The 26,241-nt window shown below is 40.4% G+C and overlaps 1 protein-coding gene across 1 annotated transcript in view; it reads left to right on the top strand.

Annotated features, from left to right (window-relative positions):
* Positions 1–6,336: 6,336 nt before the first annotated feature.
* The window catches only part of RECK (reversion inducing cysteine rich protein with kazal motifs), an 84,414-nt gene continuing 64,509 nt past the window's right edge, over positions 6,337–26,241 (top strand). Inside the window, exons 1-2 of the mRNA XM_039234856.1 lie at positions 6,337–7,402; positions 24,735–24,793. Coding sequence (XP_039090787.1) covers positions 7,303–7,402; positions 24,735–24,793 — 159 coding nt within the window. The 5' untranslated portion in view covers positions 6,337–7,302. The remainder of the gene's footprint in view (positions 7,403–24,734; positions 24,794–26,241) is intronic.

Below are 26,241 nucleotides of genomic sequence, written 5' to 3'. Positions count from 1 at the left end.
TCAGTTGTCATCATCAGTTCCTGTTAACACCTGCACTCCCATCTGGCATCCAGTTGTACAGCTCACGCAGGACAACAGCCATAGCCTCCAGGCTCCGATCTTGAGGCCTCTTCAGGCGCTCGGTGCACTCTCCACTCCTGCTTGCCCCTCTCGGAGGGCACAGGAAACACTCAGCCACTCTTCCGTGGCACTCTAAGTGGAGAGCAGGGAACAAGACGTCCTTGCCTCCATTTCTCGTCTACACTCCCATCATGCAGAGGGGGAATTCAGCAAAGTGTGCCATTTCCCTGAGCTCCATGGGAAGTGAGGGTGAGGCTCAGATCCTCTCTTATCCCATATTCTCAAGCCCTTCTAGGGCTCTAGGTCCCACCCCACTGCATTCCCCCACAACCCCCTCAGAGTGAGCTGTTGGGGGATGATGGCGGGGGAGGGGGGGTGGTCCGAGACTATGCCTATCAGAATATTCTTCCAAGTCTGTGTTCATACAAATATTGTATGCCCTCAGTCTTTGGGGCCAGGTTCTAATATCTCAAAAGCTTTTACTTGAATGACCACTGTCTCCACCTAGAATTTCAAAGGTCTCTTTTTGAAACCAAAAGGCTAGGAATTGTCTACTTTTCTACTGTAATAATCATCTCTGAAGAGATGACTGCCTTACCCACATATTTTAGTTCTAGTACAGGCATTACTAGAAATAAAAAATATGTTCAGATTTTTAAAACTGGCCCATTACGTATGTATGAAACCAGATATCATCAAATCTGAAAGAATTTAAAACAGACCTCTTCCTTATCAAGATAGATCAGTTTGTGATTGTAAAATGTATTTAGGTTAAACAAACACAGAAACATTATTTTCAATAAGGAGTAACTTCAGAAATTTACTGTGCACAAATTCCTGAAAACAAAGTATGGGATCCTAGCTAATTAAAATCAACAGAACCTGCCCTGTTCTTTGTGTTTTTTTTTTGTTTGTTTTTTAAACCTGTTGTGTTCTTAATTAAAAAGTTTCTTCCCTCCAGATACCAGAGAAAAAGTTGGATCTACACGAATGAAGAGCATCAGAAATGCTTGATATGTAAGTAAATATAAAAGACATTGTTTCTTATTTTATAATCTCTTGTTTATATAATTGGCTATTTAAGGCAAAATAGGGGCACCTGGATGGCTCAGTTGGTTGAGTGTCTGACTCTTGATTTTGGCTCAGATCCTGATCTCAAGGTTTGGTTCATGGGTTCAAGTCCTGCATTGAGCTCCATGCTCACATTGTAGAGCCTTCTTGGAATTCTCTCTCTCTCCCTCTCTCTGCCCCTTCTCTGATTTGTTCTCTCTCTGTCTCTCTTTCTCAAAAATAAATAAATAAAACTTTTTAAAAGGCAAAATAATAATAGCATGTGGAAGCAAAATGTATGACAACTTTAACACAAAAGATAAAAGGGAAAATGGAATCATATTGTTGTCACGTTCATTTATTTTACATGAAGTGATGATTATTATTTGAAGATAGACTGTAATAAGGGTGCCTGGGTGCCTCAGTCATTAAGCATCCGACCTTGACTCCAGTCATGATCTAGTGGTTCGTGAGTTCAAGCCTGCGTCGGGCTCTGTGCCGACAGATCAGAGCCTGGAACCTATTTAAGGTTCTGTGTCTTCCTCTCTCTCTGCCCCTCCCCTGTTCATGCTCTGTCTCATTCAAAAATAAATAAACATTAAAAATTTCTTTTAAAAATGAAGACAGACTGTAATAAGTTAAAATATACACTATAGTGGCACCTGGGTGGCTCGGTCGATTGAGCCTCCAACTTCGGCTCAGGTCACCATCTCGCGGTTCATGGGTTCCAGCCTTGCGTTGGACTCTGTGCTGACAGCTCAGAGCCTGGAGCCTGTCTTTGGATTCTGTGTCTCCCTGTCTCTCTGACCCTCCCCTGCTCATGCTGTCTCTCTCTCTCTCAAAAATAAATAAAACATTAAAAAAATAAATAAAATGTATACTATAAACTCTAGAGCACCTACTGAAAAATATAGAGGCAGAGCTAAAAAGGCAATAGAGAAGATAAAATGAAATCATTAAAAACAATACTCCAAACACTAATATTCCAAAGAATGTAAGAAAAGAGAAAAAGTGGGAAAATGGAGAAAAGAACAAATGGAGCAAATAGAAAACAAATAGCAAGATAGTAGGTTTTAAATTCAACCATATGAGCAATTATATTAAATCTAAATGACCTGAACACCCCAATGGAAAGACAAATATTGTCAGATTCAATTAAAAGAATAAAGGCAACCAACTATATGATTTCTACAGGAAACCTACTTTAACTATAAAGAAACAAGGGGTGCCTGTGAGACTCAGTCAGTTAAGCATCCAACTTTTTTTTAAAGTTTTTTTTTTTAATGTTTTTATTTTATTTCTGGGAGAGGGAGAGACAGCATGAGCAGGGGAGGTCAGAGAGAGAGGGAGATACAATCTGAAGGAGGCTCCAGGCTCTGAGCTGTCAGCACAAAGCCCAACGCGGGGCTCAAACCCACGAACCGCGAGATCATGACCCGAGCCGAAGTCGGTCTCTTAACCAACTGAGCCACCCAGGCGCTCCAAGCATCCAACTTTTGATCTCTGCTCAGGTTATGATCTCACTGTTCTTGAGATGGAGCCCCATATTGTGCTCTGCACTGACAATGTGGAGACTGCTTGGGATTCTCCCTCTCCTCTCTCTTTGCCCCTCCCCTGAGCTCTCTCTCAAAATAAATAAAGCATTAAAAAATGAATATAAAGAAACAGATGAAAGACAGATTATTAACTATAGAGAACAAACTGATGGTTAGCAGAGGGGAGATGGGTGGGGGCTGGGAGCAATAGGTGATGGGGATTAAGGAAGGCACTTGTGATTAGCTCAGGATCTTGTATGCAAGTGTTGAATCACTGAATTGTACACCTGAAACTAATATTGCAATGTATGTTAATAACTAACTGGAATTAAAAAAATTTTTGAGAGACAGGGAGAAACAGAGCATGACCAGGGGAGGGGCAGAGAGAGGGAGACACAGAATCTGAAGCAGGCTCCAGGCTCTGAGCTGTCAGCACAAAGCCCGATGCAGGGCTTGAACTCATGGACCATGAGATCGTGACCTGAGCTGAAATCGGACACTTAACTGACTGAGCCACCCAGGCGCCCCTGGAGTTTTAATAAACACTCAAAAAAACCCAGCTGAGTTAAACAATGGAATGATGTGGAAATTATATCACACAGACATGAATCACAAAATTTTATGGGTTTTATTTATGTAAAATACAGAAAGATGTTTTGAGCTCCGGAAATTGTTGGTAAGTAACATTTTAAAAGTGCCATATTGATCTGTAAGCATTAACCTTTCTTTAGAAAGAAAGATAATTACAACAGCACCATAGAATAGAACTGTATCAGCCCCAAAGTGAAACACGTATGTAATTCTAAGTTTTGTAACAGCCACACCAAAAAGAGTAAAAAAAAAAAAATGTTGGATACATGTCCTTATATATTTGTCAAAACCCATAGAATGTACAACACCAAGAATGAACCCTAATGTAATGGACTTTGGGTGATGGTAATGTGCCACTCAGGTGCAGGATGTTGATAGTCAAAGAGTATGTTGGGGTGGGGTATATGGAAAATCTCTGTACCCTCTGCTCAATTTTGCTGTGAACTGAAAACTGTTCTAAAAAATAAAGCCTATTAAAAAAAAACAAGTAAAAAGAAAGAGGTGAAATTAATTGTAATAATATTTTACATTCTTAATTTCATACTAAATCTTTGAATCTGGGTTTAGTGCATTTCACTTTGGACTTGCTCTATCTCAAGTACTCAAGAGCCACATGTGGCTAGTGCCTACCATATTAGACAGTGTGATGTTAGACTTTTGACCCTTCTCTCCTGGGGAGGAGATGGGGAGTAAGGCAGGAAGTAAATCCAGCCAGTCAGTTATGTGACCCAGGTTGAAGATTGTCCAAATCTCTAGTTACGGTTCTAGAGTGTTTAACATCATTGGCTGTCAAGCTCTGTGTTAGACAGTTAAAATATAATATTTTCTCAAGAAGTTAAAAAAAAGGAAAAAAACTGAGACTCAAAGAAGTTAAATGACTCAGCCCAAGGTCACATAGCTAGTTAATGCAAGGAACTATTAATGTGATCAACAGCTAGTTAGTGCAATTTGGACACAGGTGTGTCTTAAGCCCATGCTGGTTATACTACATTACATTGTTTCTTTCTGTCTCCTGAAAAAGCTAACTCCTCCTGGTGGTCTGATCAGAGGGAAATAGGAATAAGCTATTGGCTTCATCACAAAACAGCAAGGAAATCCCAAGATGGATGTGCTATTTGAGTGTACTGAACATGCCTGAGGCCAGTGTCAGATCACTTGCCTCAATGGGCAATCATCAATAGAGTCTCCAGATCCCTTCCGCTTTATGGGATCCCCCCGTAGGAGGGTTAACGAGCCAGATAGTGAGCCAGAAAATGCTCAGCCAAGAAGGGCTCCAATGTCCCTATTTCTTGACTTCTCCCAGGATATAATGGCCCATCAGCCATCTTTTGGTGTGGGAGGACCTCAGCTTTGCTGCCATATCTCATAGGAATTACCTGGAAATAAAATCATCTCTGATTCTATAGCTAAAAGATCTCCAGGTCAAGCATTCTTTTTGTGCATGAGACTCCAGGAATCACCTCTGTGAGTCAACCGTGGTACGTCCAACCACTCTTGTTACTGGGAGACTTAGGATCTTTGAATGGCAACCGACCAGTCCTTTATCGTTTTCTTCCTTCTTCAGCCTCTCCTTCAGTGCCAATGCTTTCTGATGGGGTGAGCGGATGGTCTTTCCTTTAGGAATTGTTATGGGTTGAACTATGTCTCCCTGCCTCCCCTCAAATTTGGATGTTGAAGTCCTAACCCCCAGTACCTCAGAATGTGATCTTATTTAGACATAGGGATTATTGCAGATGTTATCAGTTAAGATGAGGTCATACTGGAGTGGGGTGGGCCCCTAAATCAATATGACTGCTTTCCTTATAAAAAGGATAAATTTGGACACAGACACACACACACACGAGGAAAATTCCATGTGAAAACGAAGGCAGAGATGAAGGTGATGTGTCTCTTAGCCTAGGAGTGCCAAAGACTGCCAGTAACACAGCAGAAGCTAGGAGAGAGGCATGAGTCAGATTCTCCCTCCGAGCTCCCAAAAGGAACCAACTCTGCCAACACTTTGATCTCAGACTTCTAGCCTCAAGAACTCTGAGACGATAAATTTCTGTTGCTTAAGCCACCCGGTTTGTAGTACTCTGTTATGGCAGCCTCGGACTCTTATACAGGGGCCCAATGGTCTGATCTGCGTGGCTTATAGCAATCAGTCTACCTATTGAATTATCTTAGGAGTGGTATCTATTACCTGAATGACCCCATTTTCCCACATGGAAACCTTCTTACAGGCCCCTCTGTTACATTTTCTGAGGTGCACAGAACTAAGGAGATCAAGTGTCCCATTTTACCTGGGACTAAGGAGGTTCCTGGGATATGAGACTCAGTTTTAAAATCAGGACAGTCCCAAGCAAAGCAAGATGTGTTGCTCACCTTATATAGAGCCCACTTCCTGCTCAGGTCCTTCCAGGGTACAGCTGGGCCCAGAGCAACCATTTTAAAAAATGTTTTTTAATGTTATTTTTGAGAGAAAGAGAAAGAGCATGAGCAGGGGAGGGGCAGAGAGAGAGGGAGACACAGAATCCGAAGCAGCTCCAGGCTCTGAGCTGTCAGCACAGAGCCCTATGCGGGGCTCGAACCTACAGACCATGAGATCACCTGAGCTGAAGTTGGACGCTCAACTGACTGAGCCAACCAGGCACCCCCAGAGCAACCATTTGCGTTCCCTCAGCTGAGCGGGTTACCACAGGAACTGGGGAATTGTGTGCAGAGGAGCTAGGTGTTGTGACAGAGCAGTGAAAGCATCTCAGAGGACTAGAAGTATAGGTAAGAGGTTCTGAAAGGATGGTGGCCGAGGTGCAGGGAAAGTGTGGTGATGAAGCTGGAAAAGATAATTGGATGTGATTGCTAAGAACCTCTGACACCATGTTAAATAACTGCACGTCATTCTATCCTGTAAGAAAGAGGCAACCTCTCAGAGTTTGAAGCCAGAGATTGTCATCACAGCAAATGCTTTAGAAAGAATATCACGATTTATTTATATTTTCCCTTTGTAAACTTGGAATAGATATAAAGGGACCTAAAGCACATATAAACTAACTTCAATATATAGATTTTGTTTGGAACTAGAAAAACTGTAAAAGGAAATGAGAAGACAATAGGGGAAATGTAAATAATTACTGGATATTTGATAATATTAAGGAATTTTACACTCATACCTGTGGTGATGCGCTTTTTTTTTTTTTTTTTTTAAGGGAAGGGAGAACAAAAGGTATTAATTCAGGAGCAGAGATGGGGGAAAAGTGAGGGAGAGAAAGAGAGAGACAAGAGGCACTTTGATAACCAGTGGGCCCTCTCAAACATTCCTCACAATAGCTGTGGGGTAAGGGGTAGAGTGGGGATCCACCTCCAAATTATATCTTAAACGAAATCTAAACTCAACCTGACATTCAAGGCTCTCCATATCTAGATACACAAGCAGTCCAACCCTCAATCTTCCCTAATAGGAATAGGTACTTAAACTGTACATCAAAGACATAGAGGCTACATGTGCTACTTGAGCTTTGGTAGCGAATCTGTCCCTCAGTCCCCTGCCAGGGGACCATGTCTTGGGCAGTGCCCCTCAGATTTTAAGGGAGGTCAGGTTGACCCAGTTGTCTTCTTTGGGTGTGAGGCAGTGTCTCGGCAGAAAGGATATTAAGAAGCCCATTGAGGGTAAAGAGAAGTGAAAGGGAGAGGTCCCTTTGGTTCAGCCTTGGACTTGCAAGTGTGATCTTGGGAAGGTCGGTCTCCTCTCTGAGCCTCAGTGACCCCAGCTGCAAAGTTCGGAGGTGGTAGAGGAGTTGTAAGGGCCCTTCCAGCTCTGACTACTTCTGACCCTGAACGGGCGGAACGCTGGCTGCGGGACTCCGCAGCAGAAGCCGTCACACAGCTGGGCTGTAACAAAGAGCCGGGGTCTCGGGAATGTTCCCGCCCCCAGCAGGTTTTGGAAACTCCCAGAGGCCGAGGGGCGGGGCCTGAGAGCGCCGCAGCCAATCACTAAAGGTGCAGGGCGCCGGGGCGGGGCCTCCGCGAGCAGCGGCGGCGGCCAGGCTGGGTCCGAGCATCCCGCGGCTCCGGACCCCCTGGCCCGGACATGGCGGTTGTCCCGGCTTCCCCCCGAGGCGCGCTGCTGCTTCTCCTGTCCGTGGCGCGGGTCGCGGAGGTGGCAGGGGGCCTGGCCCCGGGCAGTGTGGGTGAGTAACTGCTGGAGCAACGGTTCGGGGCGGTCCAGGGCGGCAGCCTCAGCGCTCCAAGATGGCGCGGGGCAGGGGGCGGGGGTGCGCGCGACTCCCAGACCTGGACCAAGTGCGGTGACCCAGGGTCCGGAGGTTCCAGCAGGAGGAAGGGGTCGCCCAGACGGGACGAGCGAGGAGCCCTCTCCACTCTCGCTCTGTCCGCCCTGGACATCTGCTGCCCTGGGAACGGTGACCCGGGTTCGAGGCCTTGCTCTGTCACCCACCGGACAGGGGCCGCCGTCTCGGCCCTCAAACCCACACTGGGCTCAGGTCTCTGTCAGAAAAGGGTGAAATCCCTTCGCCCAGGAGGGTGGCGAGGGTTGGATGGGATTTCCGAGGTGCAGGAGCCTTACTGCCGCCCTGGCCGGTTGTAACCTGACCCTCGGTTCAGTAAGGCAGACCTCGGGCGGCGAGCACTGATGGGCCCCACAGCCTGCCAGGTTCAAGTCTCTGAAGAGAATCGGCCTGCTAAATCCAATTCTGCTAAGTCCAGTTCTGCTGCCACCCGCGGTGGGTGCGCTGTGTGTCCAAGGCAGCGCTGGGATCTGGCGGGAGATAGATTAAAAATCAGTAAACTCTGCTTTCGGGCGGCCAGCAGGCTTAAGGAGACTTGTTATTCTTGCTCTTGAGGAATTAAACCAAGAATGGATAAGAAATTGTTCAGCGCTTGTAGAGTATCTCCCACGTGCCGGGCTTTCGGAGTTGATGCCAACTCCTGCCCTCTTCGAGCTCTCTGGCTAGGAGGTGGGGTACAGCAGGACACAAGCCGCTGGAGTTCAAGGCCAGTGTGTCCAGAGGAGATGGAAGACTGTGGGTGCACAGAGGGAGAGAGATGACATCCGTCTAGGGTGGGAGGAAAATCGAGAGATCCTTCAGCTGCTCAGACCTTAAAAGATGGCTGGGATTTATAGGTGCAGAGTGGTGGGGACATGCATTCCCTACAGGGAGAGACATGTGGAAAGAGCAAAATCAATCGCAACAAGGTTTTAAGGCAGTTTACAGTTAAAAGGTTTTTTTTTTTTTTTTTTTTTTTTTTTGCTTTTTGTAGGTGGGAGGGAATTGTGTCAGGAGCCTGGGATTAGATAGTTAATTGTAATGAGGTTCCAAATTTAGCTGTCAATTAGAACTCAAGCGAGAGAGAGAATAGGAATATGCTGTGTATTCTTGGCTAAATCAGCTTACCTTTCTGGGCCCCATTTTTTTCTCATAAAGTCAATCTAAAGCACTTCAAAGTTATGGCCCATAGAAAATTAGTTGTCCATTCTCATCCCACAATCAGTTGGTTCTGTGGGAAATATTAGAGTGGAGTAATTAAGAATATCTGAACAAGTTACTTAGCTTTAATCTTTTTGTGTGTTAATAGCCACAGTTATTATGTACAGTCCCTTTAGGGTTTTATTGTGAGAATTAATTGAAGTAATACATGCATAGAATTTAGAATAGCATATAATAAGCACTGAAATGTTACCTATTAAATATGTTTGGGAAACACTGCACATAGTACCCTTCTCTTATAAATGCACAAAACATGTTAGATTCACAATAAAGGGTCCAAGGATTCTATAATAAAGAAACTTGTTTGCTGAGGGAATGGGAAAAAGACTGCTATTGGTATGGAGTTTCTTTTAACAGTAATGAGAATGTTCTTGAAATTAAGTAGTAGTGATGGTTGCACAATTCCATGAATATACTAAAAACAACTGAACTGTACACTTTGTTTTTAAGTTTATTTATTTATTTTGAGAGAGACAGAGATAGCGTAAGCTGAGAGGGGCAGAGAGAGAGGGAGAGAGAGAATCTGAAGCAGGTTCCGGACTGCCAACTGTGGAATCTGACATGGAGCTCGAACCCACGAAACGTGAGATCATGCCCTGAGTGGAAACCAAGAGACTTAACCGACTGAGCCACTCAGGCGCCTTAAATTGTACACTTTAAAAGGGTGAGTTTAGGGGAGCCTGGCTGGCTTAGCTGGTACCGCATGTGACTCTTGATCTCTGGTTGTAAGTTCAAGCCCCATGTTGGGTGTAGAGATTACTTAAAAATAATATCTTTTAAAAAATAATAATATCTTTAAAAATAAATAAAAATCAAAAGGTGAGTTTAGTGGTCATGATTGTTAATGTAGAAACTGAGGCATGTTAAAAAATTTAAGAGTTTATTTGAGCGAAAATTGATTTGAATCCAGTAGCACCAAAAGGGAAGTGACAAGAGCTGAGGGAAGGATTTTCATAGAGGAGATGTGGAAGCAAAGCAAGGAAGTTATTTGATTGGCTACAGCTTAAGCAGCTGCCTTATCGGGGAAAGCCTAGGTGGCTGTTTATAATTGGGTGTCCTTAGGTTTTGATTTCTTAATCTCGAGGTATTATAAGCTTAGGTTTTAATTTGCATACGTAGGCTACTGAGGCATTAAAACCACCTCAGTCTAGTGGCCTTGTTTAGTTAATTTAACATGATTTATATTTCAATAATTATAGAAAAAGAGACTCGTTTGCTTATAGAGCTCTTTTTTTGTTCATGAGACCTAAAGGACGCTTTAGAAAATGCTGAGCTAGATAATTTCTAAAGACCCTTTCAGCTTTAAAAGTCCATGACAGCATAGAGTTTGCATTGTTTGATAAAAAGAAAAATTTCCACTTGGAGCTAAAAGTGAGATTTGTCCCTTGTGCTAAATTCTAGGAAGGATATATTGCCTGGTCCTTACATAGAGGACATTAAATAATACAATGGACAAAAGCTTCCACTGTGGGCTTGAAGAAAGTGTGGAAAATGTTCTTCAATCCTAAATAAAAACTGAGAACAAACTATTAAATTATATTTCAGTGAATGCCTGGCTTTTATTACTGATCAGTCTTCTTTTTCCTCTCCAAGGCTGGGTACCTGTCCATGTATCCTCTGGTATAAGGCTTTACAAGTCTAATCTGTTCATAGAGATTTTTATTGCTATACCTGGGGGTGGAGGTGAAGGAATGATATTACTTATTCAGTGTTATTATCTCTTGTGAAGTGTGGCCATGCTACATGGGAGTAGTGCCCCTCTTCCTATCCCACTGTGCTTTCCAGTCCCAGCCCTGCACGCCACTCTCCTCCCCCTGCCCATTTCTTTTTTCTTTTTTTTCTTTTTTTAATGTTGTATTTATTTCTGAGAGAGAGAGAGAGAGCATGAGCAGGGGAGGGCCAGAGAGAGAGAGAGGGAGGTATAGAATCTGAAACAGGCTCCAGGCTCTGAGCTAGTTGTCAGCATAGAGCCCGATGCGGGGCTCGAACCCAAAACCATGATATCATGACCTGAGCAGAAGTCAGACGCTTAACCAACTGAGCCACCCAGGCGCTCCTCCCCCTGCCCATTTCTAATGTTCTCTTCAGAAGGATGGGATGAGACCCTATGCTCAGGTCTCAGGATCTGTGTGTCACGGCACCTAATAGTAGCTCTGTTTCTATTTAAGATGTTTTGTAATGGTATAAAAGAGGGAAAGATGTAACATTAAGGGCTAAATTTCAATAAGCTGACATTTAAGGAATTATGTAATAGCTTAGAGTCCTGAAAAAGAATGTGATGAATTTTAAATTAGGAAAAAGGAAACACTATTTGGTGGAAAGTAATAAAAAGCAGATTCTCTTCACAAAGACATATCTTGGCCCACCTTGTGGAAAGAACCAGGATTGGTGATAGACCAGATATGACAGTTTATTCTGGTATGCTGAAAAAGTTCCTGTCTCATAGCCATAGATTGAAGCAGTCTCAAGAACCATACTTTTCACCAAAAGTGCTCCTCTTCTAGACAAAAAGTGGAACAGTGTCAAGGAGGTGGTTTTTATATATTTTAAATGCAGTTTTTTAAAAAAACAAAGCATACTGCAGAAATTTGTTCATTTGAAAAATACTGAGTGTTTGCTATATGTCAGATGCTGTTCTGGATATAAGGTTGCTGCTCTCAAGGAGTTTGCATTCTACCAGAGGAGAGATAGACAGACGGATAAATAAAATGACTTTTGATAGTGATAAGTATGCTATGAGGAAACCAGCTGATAACAGAATTGTGTGAGTAGAGGGGGAGTTGTTTACATAGTGACAGAAGAAAGGCCTCTTTGAAAAGGTAAAGTTGAGAAGCAAAGTCTGAAGACTAAAGCTCTTAAGAAAGACAGAGATAGAGACCAGAAAGTGCAGAGGCACCAAGGCAAGAAGGAGCCTATGTGGTTGCAGCATAGTGGGCAGGGACAGGCTAGAGCTAACGGTGCTGAGCCTTGCAAAAAAGCCGCATACGGATTATGGATTTTATTGTGCAGAAAGAAACTAGTGGAGCATTATGTAAGAGATATAAGCTTTGGTTTATATTTTAGATCACTTTGGCTGCTGAATGAAACACAAAAAACCCCGTGATTATAGTGGGGTTGGAGTGAAAGCAGGTCAACTAGAAGACCTCTCAGGAGATAATGGTGACTTAGAGTGAAGGGGAGATAATGGTGGAGATAGAAGAGGAGAGGTTCAAGATATATTGCTGATGGATTGGATGTGGGAAGTGAGGGAAGGAGAAATTAAAGATTATTTGTAGATTTTTACGTGGAGCAATTTTGTAAAACATGATGCCATTTACCAAAGTCGGGAAGATGGGGAGGAGCGGATTAGAGGAGAGCTGGCAGGTGAGCCAAGAGCATCAAAAGTTCTGTTTTTGTGTAGGTTTAAGGTGGATATTGGGAATAACTGCCCTAGGTCCATTGCTTGTTCAGCTAAATTTCATACCTGTCAGTAATCCGTTAAGCAAGTATTTGTTAAGCGGTTAATAGTGCCAGACACTGTGATAGGCATCAGATAAAAAGTGGGAAGCAAAACCACACATGGTCTCTGCTTTCATGGAGTTTATTGTTTAGTAGGAAATTCAGACATTAAATATCACCAATATATGCATATCTACATTGCTAACATTATGTAGTTATATTAGTATGTATCTATTTATATTCTAACTCTGGAGAATATTTCTGAGGAAAAATGTGATTTAGTCAAGTATATAGCACATGTGATCAGTGCTGTAAAGCACATCGATAACATGTAAACAAGAAGAAAAATACAGTATTAAGAGAAACTTTCTCATCATGGAATATACCACTGGGAGCCAGACTTTGTACTTTTAGATTCCTTGTTTTACAGATGGGAGGCCTGCAGCGTAGGGCAAAGGCTTTATCCAAGAATACGAGCTATCAGTGTCTGTGAGGAGGCCCTTAGGAGAGTCATTTGCTTTAGTTGTTTCATAATGATGAATGTCTAGGTTAAGGTTTTCTTGACCTCCTAAGGGAACAGAAACCGAGGTAGCTCAGGATTGGGGGCTAGCTGCATAGCATCTCACAGGGAGGCACATGGAAATCCAAAGGTAGGAAATTCAGCAGAGCAGACCTTGGACTGCTGTGGGAAATGGAAAGCTGCCAGGAGCTAAGACTACTGTTAGGGACAGTCTCTCTCTACCTTGCATAGCTTCTCTGTGCACCTCCTGCATTTCCCACTCACTCTTCACCAACCAGCTTCCTCTTTTTACTCATCGTTTCTGGACTACCATAGAATTTCAGCTGCCCCTGCTCCAACTCTTCTTGAGCTGTGGCTGCAAGGGCCATCACCAACTGGCTGCATACATCTGTGCCTGTGTAAATGATTGGGTCCAATTTCTCTTTTGTTCTAGGCCAAAACCTCTTATGATGTTGCTAAATTATGGGTTAGTCACCATATGAAATGTGGTGCTGAAGTGCTATGGTGGGAGAAATAAAACTTTTTGTGCTTTTTTTTTCTGATAAAAAGCATTGTATAACTAGAAAATTATTACTTATTAACCAATAAATAACATATTTTTTGAGCTGAGCATTATGCTAAGTGGATACAAGAAGTTTAACATCAAACTGAGGAAACCATAAGTACACATATGATATGGTTAGAGAAGATTGAAATGTTAAAGTTGCCAGTTCTGACCAGAATATCAGAGCCAAAAAGTCCAACAGAGCTTGGAGTTATTGGTATTAAGAGTTGAGGTAGGATTTAAAAGTTGAACGTATTTGGTATTTAGGTCAGCAGGGAAAGGGCACTAAGCATTTCAGTCAGAAGGCTAAGGTAATTGTAGGCTTTCCTTGTTGAAAAAGAATAGAAGGTCAGGGAAGGTAACATTAAAGGAAGATTTGGAAAGTTTAGAATTGGAATCCTAAGAGGCCATTATGGGCCCTTTATTAGAAGAGTGACATTATGAAAGGTCTGTGTGGCAGTCATATTGGTAATAGAATCAAATGAATATAATTGGCTGTTTGGCAGGCAATGGAGAAGGATATCTGTAACTTGCCAATAATTCAGAAAAAAATATCATCTTTCTAGAGAGATAAATAAAGCGGTATGACAGAATGTTCGCAATGCTGAATGCAGGTAGTGTGTATGTGGGTAATCACTTTACTATTTGGCTCTTCCTCAGGTGATAATATATTTTGTATATAAACACAAACATATATATATCTTTAAAAGGAATAGTATAATGTTTGCAAGAATGTACTTATAAGTTGAAGATGTAGTTGTCATTTAAATGTTTTAAAATGTCAATTTCCAGGCTGTTTTGAAAATAAAAATGTGATATGGAAACCAATTTGACAATAAACTATTTGTTAAAAAAAAGAAAATAAAAGAAAATAAAAATATGATTAAAAGTAAGATCAGAGGCACCTGGGTGGCTCAGCCGATTGAGTGTCCAACTTAGTTTCGACTCAGGTCAAGATCCTAGGGTTGTAAGAACGAGCCATACATCAGGCTCTGCCCAGAGCTTAGAGCCAGCTTGAGATTCTCTTTCTCCCTCTGCCCCTCTCCCCAGATCACACACATGTACACTCTCTCTTAAATTTAAAGGAAAAAAATGTTTTAAAAAAAGTAAAATCAGCTTTTACATTTTTCTTAAAAAATTTTTTTAATGTTTTATTTATTTCTGAGAGAGAGAGACAGAGAGACAGCATGAACAGGGGAGGGTCAGAGAGAGAGGGAGATACAGAATCTGAAACAGGCTTCAGGCTCTGAGCTAGCTGTTAGCATAGAGCCCGACGCGGGGCTCAAACTCATGAACCGTGAGATCATGACCTGAGCCCAAGTCGGCCATGCAACCGACTGAGCCACCCAGGCGCCCCAGCTGTTACATTTTTCATCTATTTATTGTTAAATGTTTATTTATTTTGAGAGAGAGAGGGAGACAGTGCACATGCAGCAAGCAAGTGTGAGGAGGGGAGGGGCAGAGAGAGAATCCGAAGCAGGCTTCAAGCTGTCAGCACTGAGCCCAAGGCGGGGCTCTGTGTCACCAACCCAACCATGAGATCATGACCCGAGCCTAAATCAAGAGTAGGTTGCTCAAACAACTGAGCCCCCCAGGCACCGCAGGATCAGTTTTTTGCTAACCTGTCTTTTTTATTTAGAATGATCTTTTTCTAGTATTTGCTCAGATTTAGTATTTTTCTCCTCAACAGTGTGAGATAGATAGATAGATAGATAGATAGATATGTGTCCCGTTTTAGTAATTCTTTAGAAAGACATTAATTAGGAATATTTTCTTTAGAAAAGAAAACAAGAATGGCTTTTCATTAACTAAATTGATAGCTTGTAGGAGGTTTCTGTGGCAAAATTCCTTTTAACTTCAAAAATCCTATAATTCTGTGAATATTTTAGTTTTAGATTAGGGTGTGTATTTGTTGTTTTAAGTGCTGGTTGGTCTTAGAAGTTGCATTTTTTCCCTTGTGGCTGGAGCATGTGCTTCCTGCTTATTGCCTTTCTTTAGCACACTAACTTTCTTAGTACACAAACTATTAGCCAAACCTTGATGTTTCTAATTATTAGGAAATTCTGCTTGCATATTTCTAGGTTGTACCTCCTTAAAGCCAATATACATGGCTTTTAGCAATCTATTTCGTTTTTTGTTTTATTAATTTTACAATTACAGACTCTTGGAATAAGAGTGCAAAATATGACACTCATCCATATGTGTCTTTAAAAAGGCGAAAGATTTATGAGATCTGAAGAGAAACCAGAGTACCTTATGTGTCTTTAATGAGGATAACACCTGAGCTTTTTATTTTCATAATGTGAATATCAAATTTTATTTTGAACTAATTTACTTTTATCTGTTCAATTCCATTTCATGCAAAGAAGCAGAGTTTTAAACTATTTTTCTTGAAGAATAAGAAATTAGATTAAAAACAAATTAGGAAAACAAAATATTTCTAGAATTAATTGTCTTATATAAAAACATAAGGCTTTGGAGAGTTTTTTGCACTCTAATTGTTAAATGACCCAATTAACCCATTTTAATAGCTCTAAAAAAGACAAAGACCTTTAATTGCTACATTAATTGCATTTGAATCCGTTCTCCCCATTCTTAATGAAGGCATATGAATTGATGCCTATTTGTAGACATTTATTTCTTGAAAAATAGGCAGTGTTACAGATTCAAATAAGTTTCAAAGGAAAAATGTGCACCAATATAATAATGGCTAAGGTTAAGAAGAGGGTATGGAAAATGTGGTGGAGCATAGGTCCCCTGAGCCTGTTCACGGAAGGTGGCAGCCCTCTCAAGGGAGGAAATGTACTATTACAGAGGAATGCTCCATTGGGAGGGGGAAGGGAGTTATTACCAGAAGACTTTGGGTTGCCCTCTGTAATCCCACATTGTCAGAACTATCAGAAGGCTTTTGGAAAGACTAGAAAGAAATATGTCAAAATGTCAACATAGGTTCTGGCAAGACAGTGGGAGTATAGATCATTGTGCTTTTTATTTTCCAAAGCTGGGAGTTTCTCAATGAAAAAAAGAATTATTTTAAAAATTTAACTTTGGGAGTCACTACATTGTAAATTTGACCTTAACTATTAAATAGGAAAAAGATAGGCTTTTATATTTTTAATAAAACTTTCCATTGTTTTTGGAATTTTAATTATAACACATTTTGTTTCTGTTCTAAATAGACCTTTGCTCCAAGAAACTGTTTTTCAAAACTCCCTAGGCCCAAATCAGACTCTTGTCTGCCTGAATGTTTACTTTTTGCTAAGCTTGTGCTTATTGGGACCATATGTTATCCTGAGTTATCTTTGCTCACGATCAGCTGGATTTTTTGCCCTCAAATGACCTTTGTGTTAGAGGCTAGTAGAAAGTGGCAGTTTCTACAGGACTTCAAAAGAGTACATCATTGTCACATAGGAGAGCCTTTTTTGTTTTTTGTTTTTCTTTTTCCTACCTGCCCTCCCCATTCTAATGAGTAATGAGGCTGGGGACATAACCAAATATTAGAAGATGAGGGGGGGCGGGGAAGCATGGCATGTCGGGGAAGAAGGGGTGTTTTGAGAAAGCTTCATGAGTGATTGGCCCCCTCAGCTTGAATTAAAGTTTCTAAGAAAGCAACTATAGCTTTACAAACAAGGGACTTTTTCTTCTTCTGAAACTTAGTGACACTTTTATATTCTTCAGAATTTGTAAGTCAAGTGTTTTAGAACTTGAAGCCATTTTTCCCCCATAGAAATAATATTGGAAAGCCAGCCCCACAGTAGTCTTCTATGGAACAAAACTATAGTAATATGCCAATAATGTCATAAACTTTGACACTGTTTTATGCAGAACAATTTCCAGTTTTGAATGTAGAAGGGTTTTTTTATAAGATCTAAATAGGACTTCTGTGATTCATCTATTTATTCATTGCTTTCTCCCCATACAAATCCTACCTTCAATAATAAAAGCCCTTCTTTCATCTAATTTGTATACTGAAATTGTATAGATTGCATTTGAAGAGATTATGTTGCAAATTTTTATTTTTATTTTATCTGATCCAGCTGCCTGAAATATTTTCATCTTCTTGTCTCTTTTGACAGCCCCTAATCAGTCCAGCTAGCTGTATCTTTTTTTTCCAGTCGGGTCCACTCTAGAATAATAACATGTCCCTGCTGATTATCTTTATAGCCAATTTATACATTTCCCTGGGTTTGTAATGCTGCTTGGCAACATTGTTCCTTTTCTCTAATTTCATGTTTCTCAAATTGGCATTCTGAAATTTAGTAAGTGGCATGAAGAAAATGTTCTGTGCTATGAGGAGTCTATCTACTTGGATCCCTTTTTGGGAGATTAATAATGTATAAACATATTAAAGGCTTTGGTCCTGCAGTAAGGAATTCTCTGTAACTTTTTTTAATCCTCATTTCCCAGTTTATTTGAACATGAAACATTTTCTTCTGAGGAATAGATATTAACAAGTCATGAGTAGAATACAAGCTTGAGAAACCTATTTGTAGTTGCCTCCTTTTTCTGTCCTCTGAAGTGACTGTTCCACACTTCTACAGTTTCACCTCAAGCCTCCAACCCCATCTCAACACTGTTTTCAGACCTAATCTGTGTTTGACTGAGAAAATGGAGGCTGTCAACTTTCCTCTTAATTTATTAGTGAATGACCTTAGATCCTATCCTCTTGCCTAGACTTTGTTCTACCATCAGACTGTAACCGGATAAAGTCAGAGAACATAACATTTATTTGTTCATTGTTGTATCTGTAGCCCCAGACTCAGTGCCTTTTCTTTTCTTTTTTTTAATATAGTTTATTGTCAAGTTGGTTTCCATATAACACTCAGTGTTCATTCCAAGAAGTGCCCTCCTCAATGCCCATCACCTCCCTTCCCCTCTCCCCCACCCCCCATCAACCCTCAGTTTGTTCTCAATATTTAAGAGTCTCTTATGGTTTGCCTTCCTCCATCTCTGTAACTATTTTTCTCCTTCCCCTCCCCCACAGTCTTCTGTTAAGTTTCTCCTGATCCATATATGAGTGAAACTATATGGTATCTGTCTTTCTCTGCCTGACTTATTTCACTTACCATAATACCCTCAAGTTCCATCCACAATGTTACAAATGGCCAGATTTCATTCTTCCTCATTGCCATGTAGTATTCCATTGTATAGATGAACCACATCTTCTTGATCCATTCTTCAGTTGATGGACATTTAGGCTCTTTCCATGATTTGGCTATTGTTGAGAGTGCTGCTATGAACATTGAGGTACCTGTACCCTATGAATCAGCACTCCTGTATCCCTTGGGTAAATTCCTAGCAGTGCTCTTGCTGGGTCATAGGGGAGTTCTAGTGTTAATTTTTTGAGGAGCCTCCACACTGTTTTCCAGAGTAGCTGCACCAGTTTGCATTCCCAATAAGAGGGTGCCCATTTCTCCATATCCTTGCCAGCATCTATATTCTCCTGATTAGTTCATTTTAGCCACTCTGACTGGCATGAGGTGGTATCTCAGTGTGGTTTTAATTTGTATTTCCCTCATGATGAGTGACATTGAGCATCGTTTCATGTGTCTGTTGGCCATCTATCTGGATGTCCTCTTTGAAGAAGTGTCTGTTCATGTCTTCTGCCCATTTCTTCACTGGATTATTTGTTTTTCGGGTGTGGAGTTTGGTGAGTTCCTTTTAGATTTTAGATACTAGCCCTTTATCTGATATGTCATTTGCAACTATCTTTTCCCATTCCATTGGTTGCCTATTAGTTTTGTCGATTGTTTCCTTTGCAATGCAGAAGCTTTTTATCTTGATGAGGTCCCAATAATTCATTCTTGTTTTGATTCCTTTGCCTTTGGAGATGTGTGAAGTAAGAAATTGCTGCAGTGGAGGTCAAGGAGGTTCCTTCCTGCTTTCTCCTCTAGGGTTTTGATGGTTTCATCTTATATTCATTCAGATCCTTCATCCATTTTATTTTTGTGTATGATGTAAGTGGTCTAGTTTCATTCTTCTGCATGTTGCTGTCTAGTTCTCCCAGCACCATTTGTTAAAGAGGCTGTCTTTTTTCCATTGGATACTATTTCCTGCTTTGTTAAAGATTAATTGGCCATACATTTGTGGGTCCAATTCTGGGTTCTCTATTCCATTGGTGTATGTGTCTGCTTTTGTGCCAGTACCGTACTGTCTTGATGATTACAGCTTTGTAGTAGAGGCTAAAGTCTGGGATTGTGATGCCTTCCGTTTTGGTTTTTTCCTTCAATATTACTTTGACTATTTAGGATCTTTTGTGGTTCCATACAAATTTCAGGATTGTTTGTTCTAGCTTTAAGAAGAATGCTAGTGCAATTTTGATTGAGATTGCATTGAATGTGTAGATTGCTTTGGGGAATATTGGCATTTTAACAATATTTACTTTTCCAATCCATGAGCATGGAATGTTTTTCCATTTATTTATGTCTTCTTCAATTTCCTTCATAAGTTTCCTATAGTTTTCAACATACACATCTTTTACACCTTTGGTTAGGTTTCTTCCTAGGTATTTTATGGTTTTGGGTGCAATTGTGAATGGGATCGGTTTCTTGATTTCTCTTTCTTTTGCTTCGTTATTGGTGTATAAAAAGACAACCAATTTCTGTACGTTGATTTTGTACCCTGCAGCTTTGCTGAATTCATGGATCAGTTCTAGCAGACTTTTGGTGGAGTCTGTCAGGTTTTCCATGTGGAGTATCATGTTGTCTGCAAAAAGTGAACGTTTGATTTCTTCTTTGCCAATTCTGATGCCTTTTATTTCCTTTTGTTGTATGATTTCTGATGCTAGGACTTCCAGCACTATGTTAAACAACATTGGTGAGAGTGGACATCCCTGTCGTGTTCCTGATCTCAGGAGGAAAGCTCTCAGTTTTTCCCCATTGAGGATGCTGTTAGCTGAGGGCTTCTCACAAATGGCTTCTATGCTGACTTTCTCGAGGGTTTTTATTAAGAAGGATGCTGTATTTTGTCAAATGCTTTTTCTGCATCTATTGACAGAATCATATGGTTCTTATCTTTTTTGTTGTTGTTGTTAATGTGATGCATCACATTGATTGATTTGCGAATATTGAACCCGCCCTGCAACCCAGGAATGAGTACCACTTGATTATGGTGAATAATTCTTTTTATATACTGTTGAATTCGACTTGCTAGTATCTTGTTGAGGATTTTTGCATCCATATTCATTAGGGATATTGGCCTGTAGTTTTCTTCTTTTGCTGGATCTCTGTCTGGTTTGGGAATCAAAGTGATGCTGGCTTCACAGAATGAGTCCAGAAGTTTTCATTCCATTTCTATTTTTTGGAACAGCTTGAGAAGAATGGGTATTAATTCTGTTTTAAATGTCTGTTAGAATTCCCCAGGGAAGCCATCTGGTCCAAGGCTCTTAGTTTTTATCTTATCCCTGATATTATATTATTTTATTATCTTATTCCCTGACAATTACTTGCATTTCTGAGGAATTGGTTGTAATAAATCCATTTTCATTCGTGATTTTGTCTATTTGGGTGCTCTCTCTTTTCTTTTTGAGAAGCCTGACTAGAGGATTATTCATTTTGTTTATTTTTTCAGAAAACTAACTTGTGGTTTCACTGATCTGTTCGACTGTTTTTTTGGATTCTATATTGTTTATTTCTGTCCTGATATTTATTATTTCTCTTCCTCTGCTGGGTTTGGGGTGTCTTTGCTGTTCTGCTTCTAGTTCATTTAGGTGCACTGTTAGATTTTGTATATGGGTTTTGTCTAGTTTCTTGAGATAGGCCTGGATTGCAATGTACTTTCCTCTTAGAACTGCCTCAGCCGCATCCCAAAGAGTTTGGATTGTTGTATTTTCATTTTCATTTGTTTCCATATATTTTAAAATTTCTTCTCTAATTGCCTGGTTGACCCATTCATTCTTTAGTAGGGTGTTCTTTAATCTCCATGCTTTGGAAGTTTTCCAGACTTTCCTGTGGTTGATCTCAAGTTTCATAGCATTGTGATCTGAAAGTGTGCATGGTATGATCTCAATTCTTTCATATTTATTGAGGGCTGCTTTGTGACCCAGGGTTGTGATCTATCTTGGAGAATGTACCATGTTCCCTGTGCACTTGAGAAGAAAGTGAATTCCACAGCTTTGGGATATAGAGTTTTAAATATGTCTGTCAAGTCCATCTGATCCAATATGTTGTTCAGGGCCATTGTTTCTTTAGTGATTTTTCTGTCTGGTTGATCTATCCATTACTGTAAGTGGAGTGTGAAAGTCCCCTGCAATTAGCACATTCTTATCAATAAGATTGCTTATATTTGTGATTGTCTTATATATTTGGGTGCTACCAAATTTCGGTGCTTAGACATTTATAATTGTTAGCTCTTCCTGACGGATAGATCCTGTGATTATTATATAATGCCCTTCTTCGTCTCTTGTTTCCGCCTTTACTTTAAAGACCAGTTTGTCCAATATGAGTATGGCTATTCCAACTTTCTTTTGACTTCCGGTAGCATGATAGATATTTCTCCATCCCCTCACTTTCAATCTGAAGCTGTCCTCAGGTCTAAAAATGAGTCTCTTGTAGACAGCAAATAGATGGGTCTTGTTTTTTTTTTTAATCCATTCTTATACCCTGTGTCTTGATTGGAGCATTTAGTCCATTTACATTCAGTGTTATTATTGAAAAATATGGGTTTAGAGTCATTGTGTTCTCTGTAGGATTCATGCTTGTAGTGGTGTCTCTGGTACTTTGTGTTCCTTGCAACAATTCCCTCATAGAGTCCCCCTTAGGATCTCTAGTAGGGCTGATTTAGTGGTGATGAATTCCTTCAGTTTTTATTTGTTTGGGAAAACCTTTATCTCTCCTTCTATTCTGAATGACAGGCTTGCTGGATAGAGGATTCTTGGCTGCATATTTTCCCTGTTCATCACGTTGAAGATTTCCTGCCATTCCTTTCTGGCCTGCTAGGTTTCAGGAGATAGGTCTGCTACTACCCTTATGTGTCTACCTTTGTATGTTAAGTCCCATTTGTCCCTAGCTGCTTTCAGAATTCTCTCTTTATTCTTGTATTTTACTAGTTTCACTATAATATGTCGTGCAGAATATCAATTCAAATTATGTCTGAGCAGAGTTCTCTGTGCCTCTTGGATTTCAACATCTGTTTCCTTCCCCAAGTTGGGGAAGTTCTCAGCTATGATTTGTTCAAGTACCCCTTCAGCCTCTTTCTCTCTCTTCTTCTAGAATTCCTGTGATATGGATATTATTCTGTTTGATTGCATCACTCAGTTCTCGAATTCTTCTTTTGTGCTCCTGGATCATTTTATCTCTTTTTCTCAACTTCCTCTTTTTCTGTAATTTTATCTGATATCTAATTCACCTATTCTCCTCTCTGCCTCTTCAGTCCACGCTGTGGCCACCTCTATTTTATTTTGTACCTCATTTATAGCATTTTTAAATTTATCATAACTATTTTTATGATCCATGATCTTTGCAGCAATGGAGTCTCTGCTGTCTTCTGTGTCTTTTTTTAAGCCCAGCAATTAATTTTATGACTGTTATACTAAATTCTTGTTCAGTTATGTTGCTTATATCTGTTTTGATCAATTCTTTAGCTGTCACTTCTTCCTGGAATTTCTTTCAAGACTTCTTCCATTTCATCATTTCGGCTAGCTTTCTGCCTCTTGTAAGTTTTAAAAGCTTGTTATGTGCTCTGCACCTGGAGTACGGCTAAATTAAAGGAGGCTCATACACTGTCCAGGGCCTGGCCATTCAGGAGGTGTTTTTTGAAGTGTGTCACTTGCTCTCTGTTGTTGTGACTTTGGTTATTTTATTTCCCTACTTGTAGTGATGTTTTGGACTCTCCACCATGTTTGCCTTAGTTTCTTCCTTGAAATAGCCCTGGAAAGGAAAACAGACAGACAGATAGGGAACGAGAACATGCAAATGCACAAAGAAATCCAACAAACAAGCAAACAGACAAAAACAAAAAAACAAAATGACTATCTAAAAGCATAAAACCAGAAACACCAGCTACAAATAAAGAGCAGGGTGGAGGCAGTGCTGATGGAAGAGCATATACAAGGAGAGAAATGAAAAGGGGCGGGGAGAAAGAGAAAATAAACATTGACCAGGCAGAGAGACCAAAAGGCTTAATCCAGAGAGAGAAAATGGAGAATACGGAAGGAGACAAGGAGGAAGAAATGAAGATAATGTTGCCTAGAGAAACTATATGGCTTGATTATTGCAGAGAGAGAGAGAGAGAGAAAGGAAAGAAGATGTAGAACATGCATCAAGAAGATGGACTAAATATGTCTGTTTAAGCAAACCAATAATCAGAGTAACCAGTCTAGAGGAGGGAAGAGATAAAGAGAAAAGGGAGAATATATGTGAATAACAAGAACTGACCTAGAGTTAATCCAGGCAATGCAGCAGTTCTGGTCTGGAGGAGAGGGCCGTCTGTTTCCGCAGCATCTATCCGTCTCCTGTAAAAAAAAGAAATTCCTTTTTTTTTTTTTTTTAACGGGAGACGGATAGATGCTGGAATTACTGGAATTTGCAGCTACCCAGCAGGGAGGGGCCTGGTTTGATGTAAATGGGTCCTGCCTCCACTGAGGCCCCACCTCCACTGAGGTTCCACCTTGGTGGTTATGGGGAGAAAAATGGTGAACCCCCAGTCCCTTCTTCTCCAACCAGGTGTCCCAAATCACTCCTTTGGATCCATTCTCACTGTGCCCCGCTCACAGCCAAAGTGGGCCGTCTCCTATGCCCCACGCCCAGCCGCTTTCCAAGCTCCCAATCTGTGCGTATTAATGATGCTGCTGGAAAGGTAACCCCGCAAGCCACAGCACTTCAGGGCATGGGACTGGTTCCTCCTGATGCCAGCTGCATCCCTGAGGTACCACCAAATCCGGAGAGGATTCCCCTCGTCCCCAGGCTTGGGAACAGGGCAACTAGCCCCAGTCCAAAGAAAGTCCTATAGTTAGAGATAGGACCTCTCTCCGAAAGCCCTATGATGCTGTCTTCCTAGTAGACTACGTCTCCTTGCCCCTCAGACTTTTGGGGTCAAGTCCTATGTCTTCAGCCCTTCTTTGTTTGAGAGATGTGGGTGGGAAGTACTTTAATTTCTGACTTTACTGGAATTTCCACCTGGGTGTCCTGTAGGAACCTTATATTTAACATGTCCAAAACAAAATTCACTTCCTTTTCATCACTTAGTCTTATATTATAGGTATAATAATAGAATATAGCCTATAGAATAATTATCAGGATTGAATGAGGTGTAATGCATAAAGCAAATTTAGTAAAATTCTGACACACAGAAAGAATGTATGACCATCTCCCCTGTTAGCCTGCAAGCTTGTGGGCAGGGACCCTGTCCTCAAACCTAGCACTGCCCTTGACTTGTGTTAGGTATGCAGTAAAAGTTTGTTGAGTTAAAATGAATAATAATCTGTTGAATAAGTGTTTTGTGTAGCCATCTGATTTAGTTTAATCATCTTTTTAAATTAACAGTGGTAAACATCTGGTGTTTATTTTTTCTCCTAGGTGCACTATGTTGTAATCATTCAAAGGATAACCAAATGTGCCATGATGTATGTGAACAGGTAAGCTTACGTAATAATTGTTGAGGCTATTGGTTATGTAACTGTTTATGAAGTATAATTGTTTTGGAGAAATCTGTTGGATAGCACCTTAACCAAGTGATCACAGTTCACATCACCAGTAATGGAACAAATTAATATGTGTTTGCTGACATGATGTACTGAAAAGGAGCACAGCATCTTTAGTAGGATTCCTGACAGAAATATATAACCTGAATCATGAGAAAACAGTAGGGCAAACCAAGATTGAGGGATATTCCTCAAAACAACAGTCTGTACTCTTGAAAGTTATCAGTGTTAAGAAACTTCAAGATTAAAGGGAGCTACAGAGATATAACTACTAAATGCAATATGTGATCCTGGATTGGATCCTGGAATTAAAAAAGAAAGAATGCTATAAAGAACATTATTGGGATTAAGTGGTGAAATTTGAATATGAACTCTAATAATAATGTATCAGTGCTATGATCCTAAATTTGATGATTGTATTGCAGTGACATAGGACAGCGATCTGTTGTTGGGAAATATATGCTGAGATTTAGGAGTAAATGATCATGTCTGTAATGAGTTATAAAATGTTTCAAAATAATAATAATATCTGTATATGTAGAGAGAGTTAAAGCAAATGTTGCAAAATGTTAATAATGAGTAATCTAGATGACGACTGTGGTGTTGTACTGCTCTTCAAACTTTTATGTGAATTTGAATTTTTCTGATTGAACCTTTTAAGTAAAATTCCACTGAGACAATACCTGGTTATAATGTCTATCTTTCTTTATCACCTTGTTTTTGCAATTCTGGCCTTGGCACTTGAGAATGAATGGCCTTGGGGCTCAGTCAGTTAAGCGTCCGTCTTCAGCTCAGGTCATGATCTCATGGTTCATGGGTTTGAGCCCCGTGTTGGGCTCTGTGCTGACAGCTAGCTCAGAGCCTGGAGCCTGCTTCGGATTCTGTGTCTCTCTCTCTTTGACCCTCCCCTGCTCACACTTTCTCTCTCTCTCTCTCTCTCAGAAATTAAAAGAGAGAGAGAGAGAGAATGAATGTCCTCAATTATCTTTTGAAGAGTTTTCAATAATGTGGATTTTGTCATTTCCTAAAATTTAGAGAGTTACCTAACTGGGATTAAAACTTCTCTCAAATGGTATTATGAATTTAGAAAGATTTTGCAAGATACTCTTTAATTATAAAACAAGACAGTGGCTCAGCATATCTAGGTAGCTGCTAGAGACTTCATGTCAAAACAATATAGCAAATTAAGTTTTCTGCAAATTTATTGCCAGAACAGTAGCTTTTAAAAGCAGAAATGGCCCCTAGATAATATCACCTTAAGGGAGCTTTTAAAATATCTCTGCTGCTTTTGGAAGCACTGCTTTCCCAACTTTGCTTTTTGATGAATAAATTCTGGTCATTTATCCTGTAGAGTTTCTCACAATCTGAATTATGCTATTTGC

The sequence above is a fragment of the Hyaena hyaena genome, unplaced genomic scaffold (assembly GCF_003009895.1).
Source record: "Hyaena hyaena isolate Hyena2069 unplaced genomic scaffold, ASM300989v1 scaffold_93, whole genome shotgun sequence".
Classification (NCBI taxonomy): Eukaryota; Metazoa; Chordata; class Mammalia; order Carnivora; family Hyaenidae; genus Hyaena; species Hyaena hyaena.
Note: the sequence above shows the minus strand (reverse complement) of the source record. Positions and strands in the feature narration are given on the sequence as shown.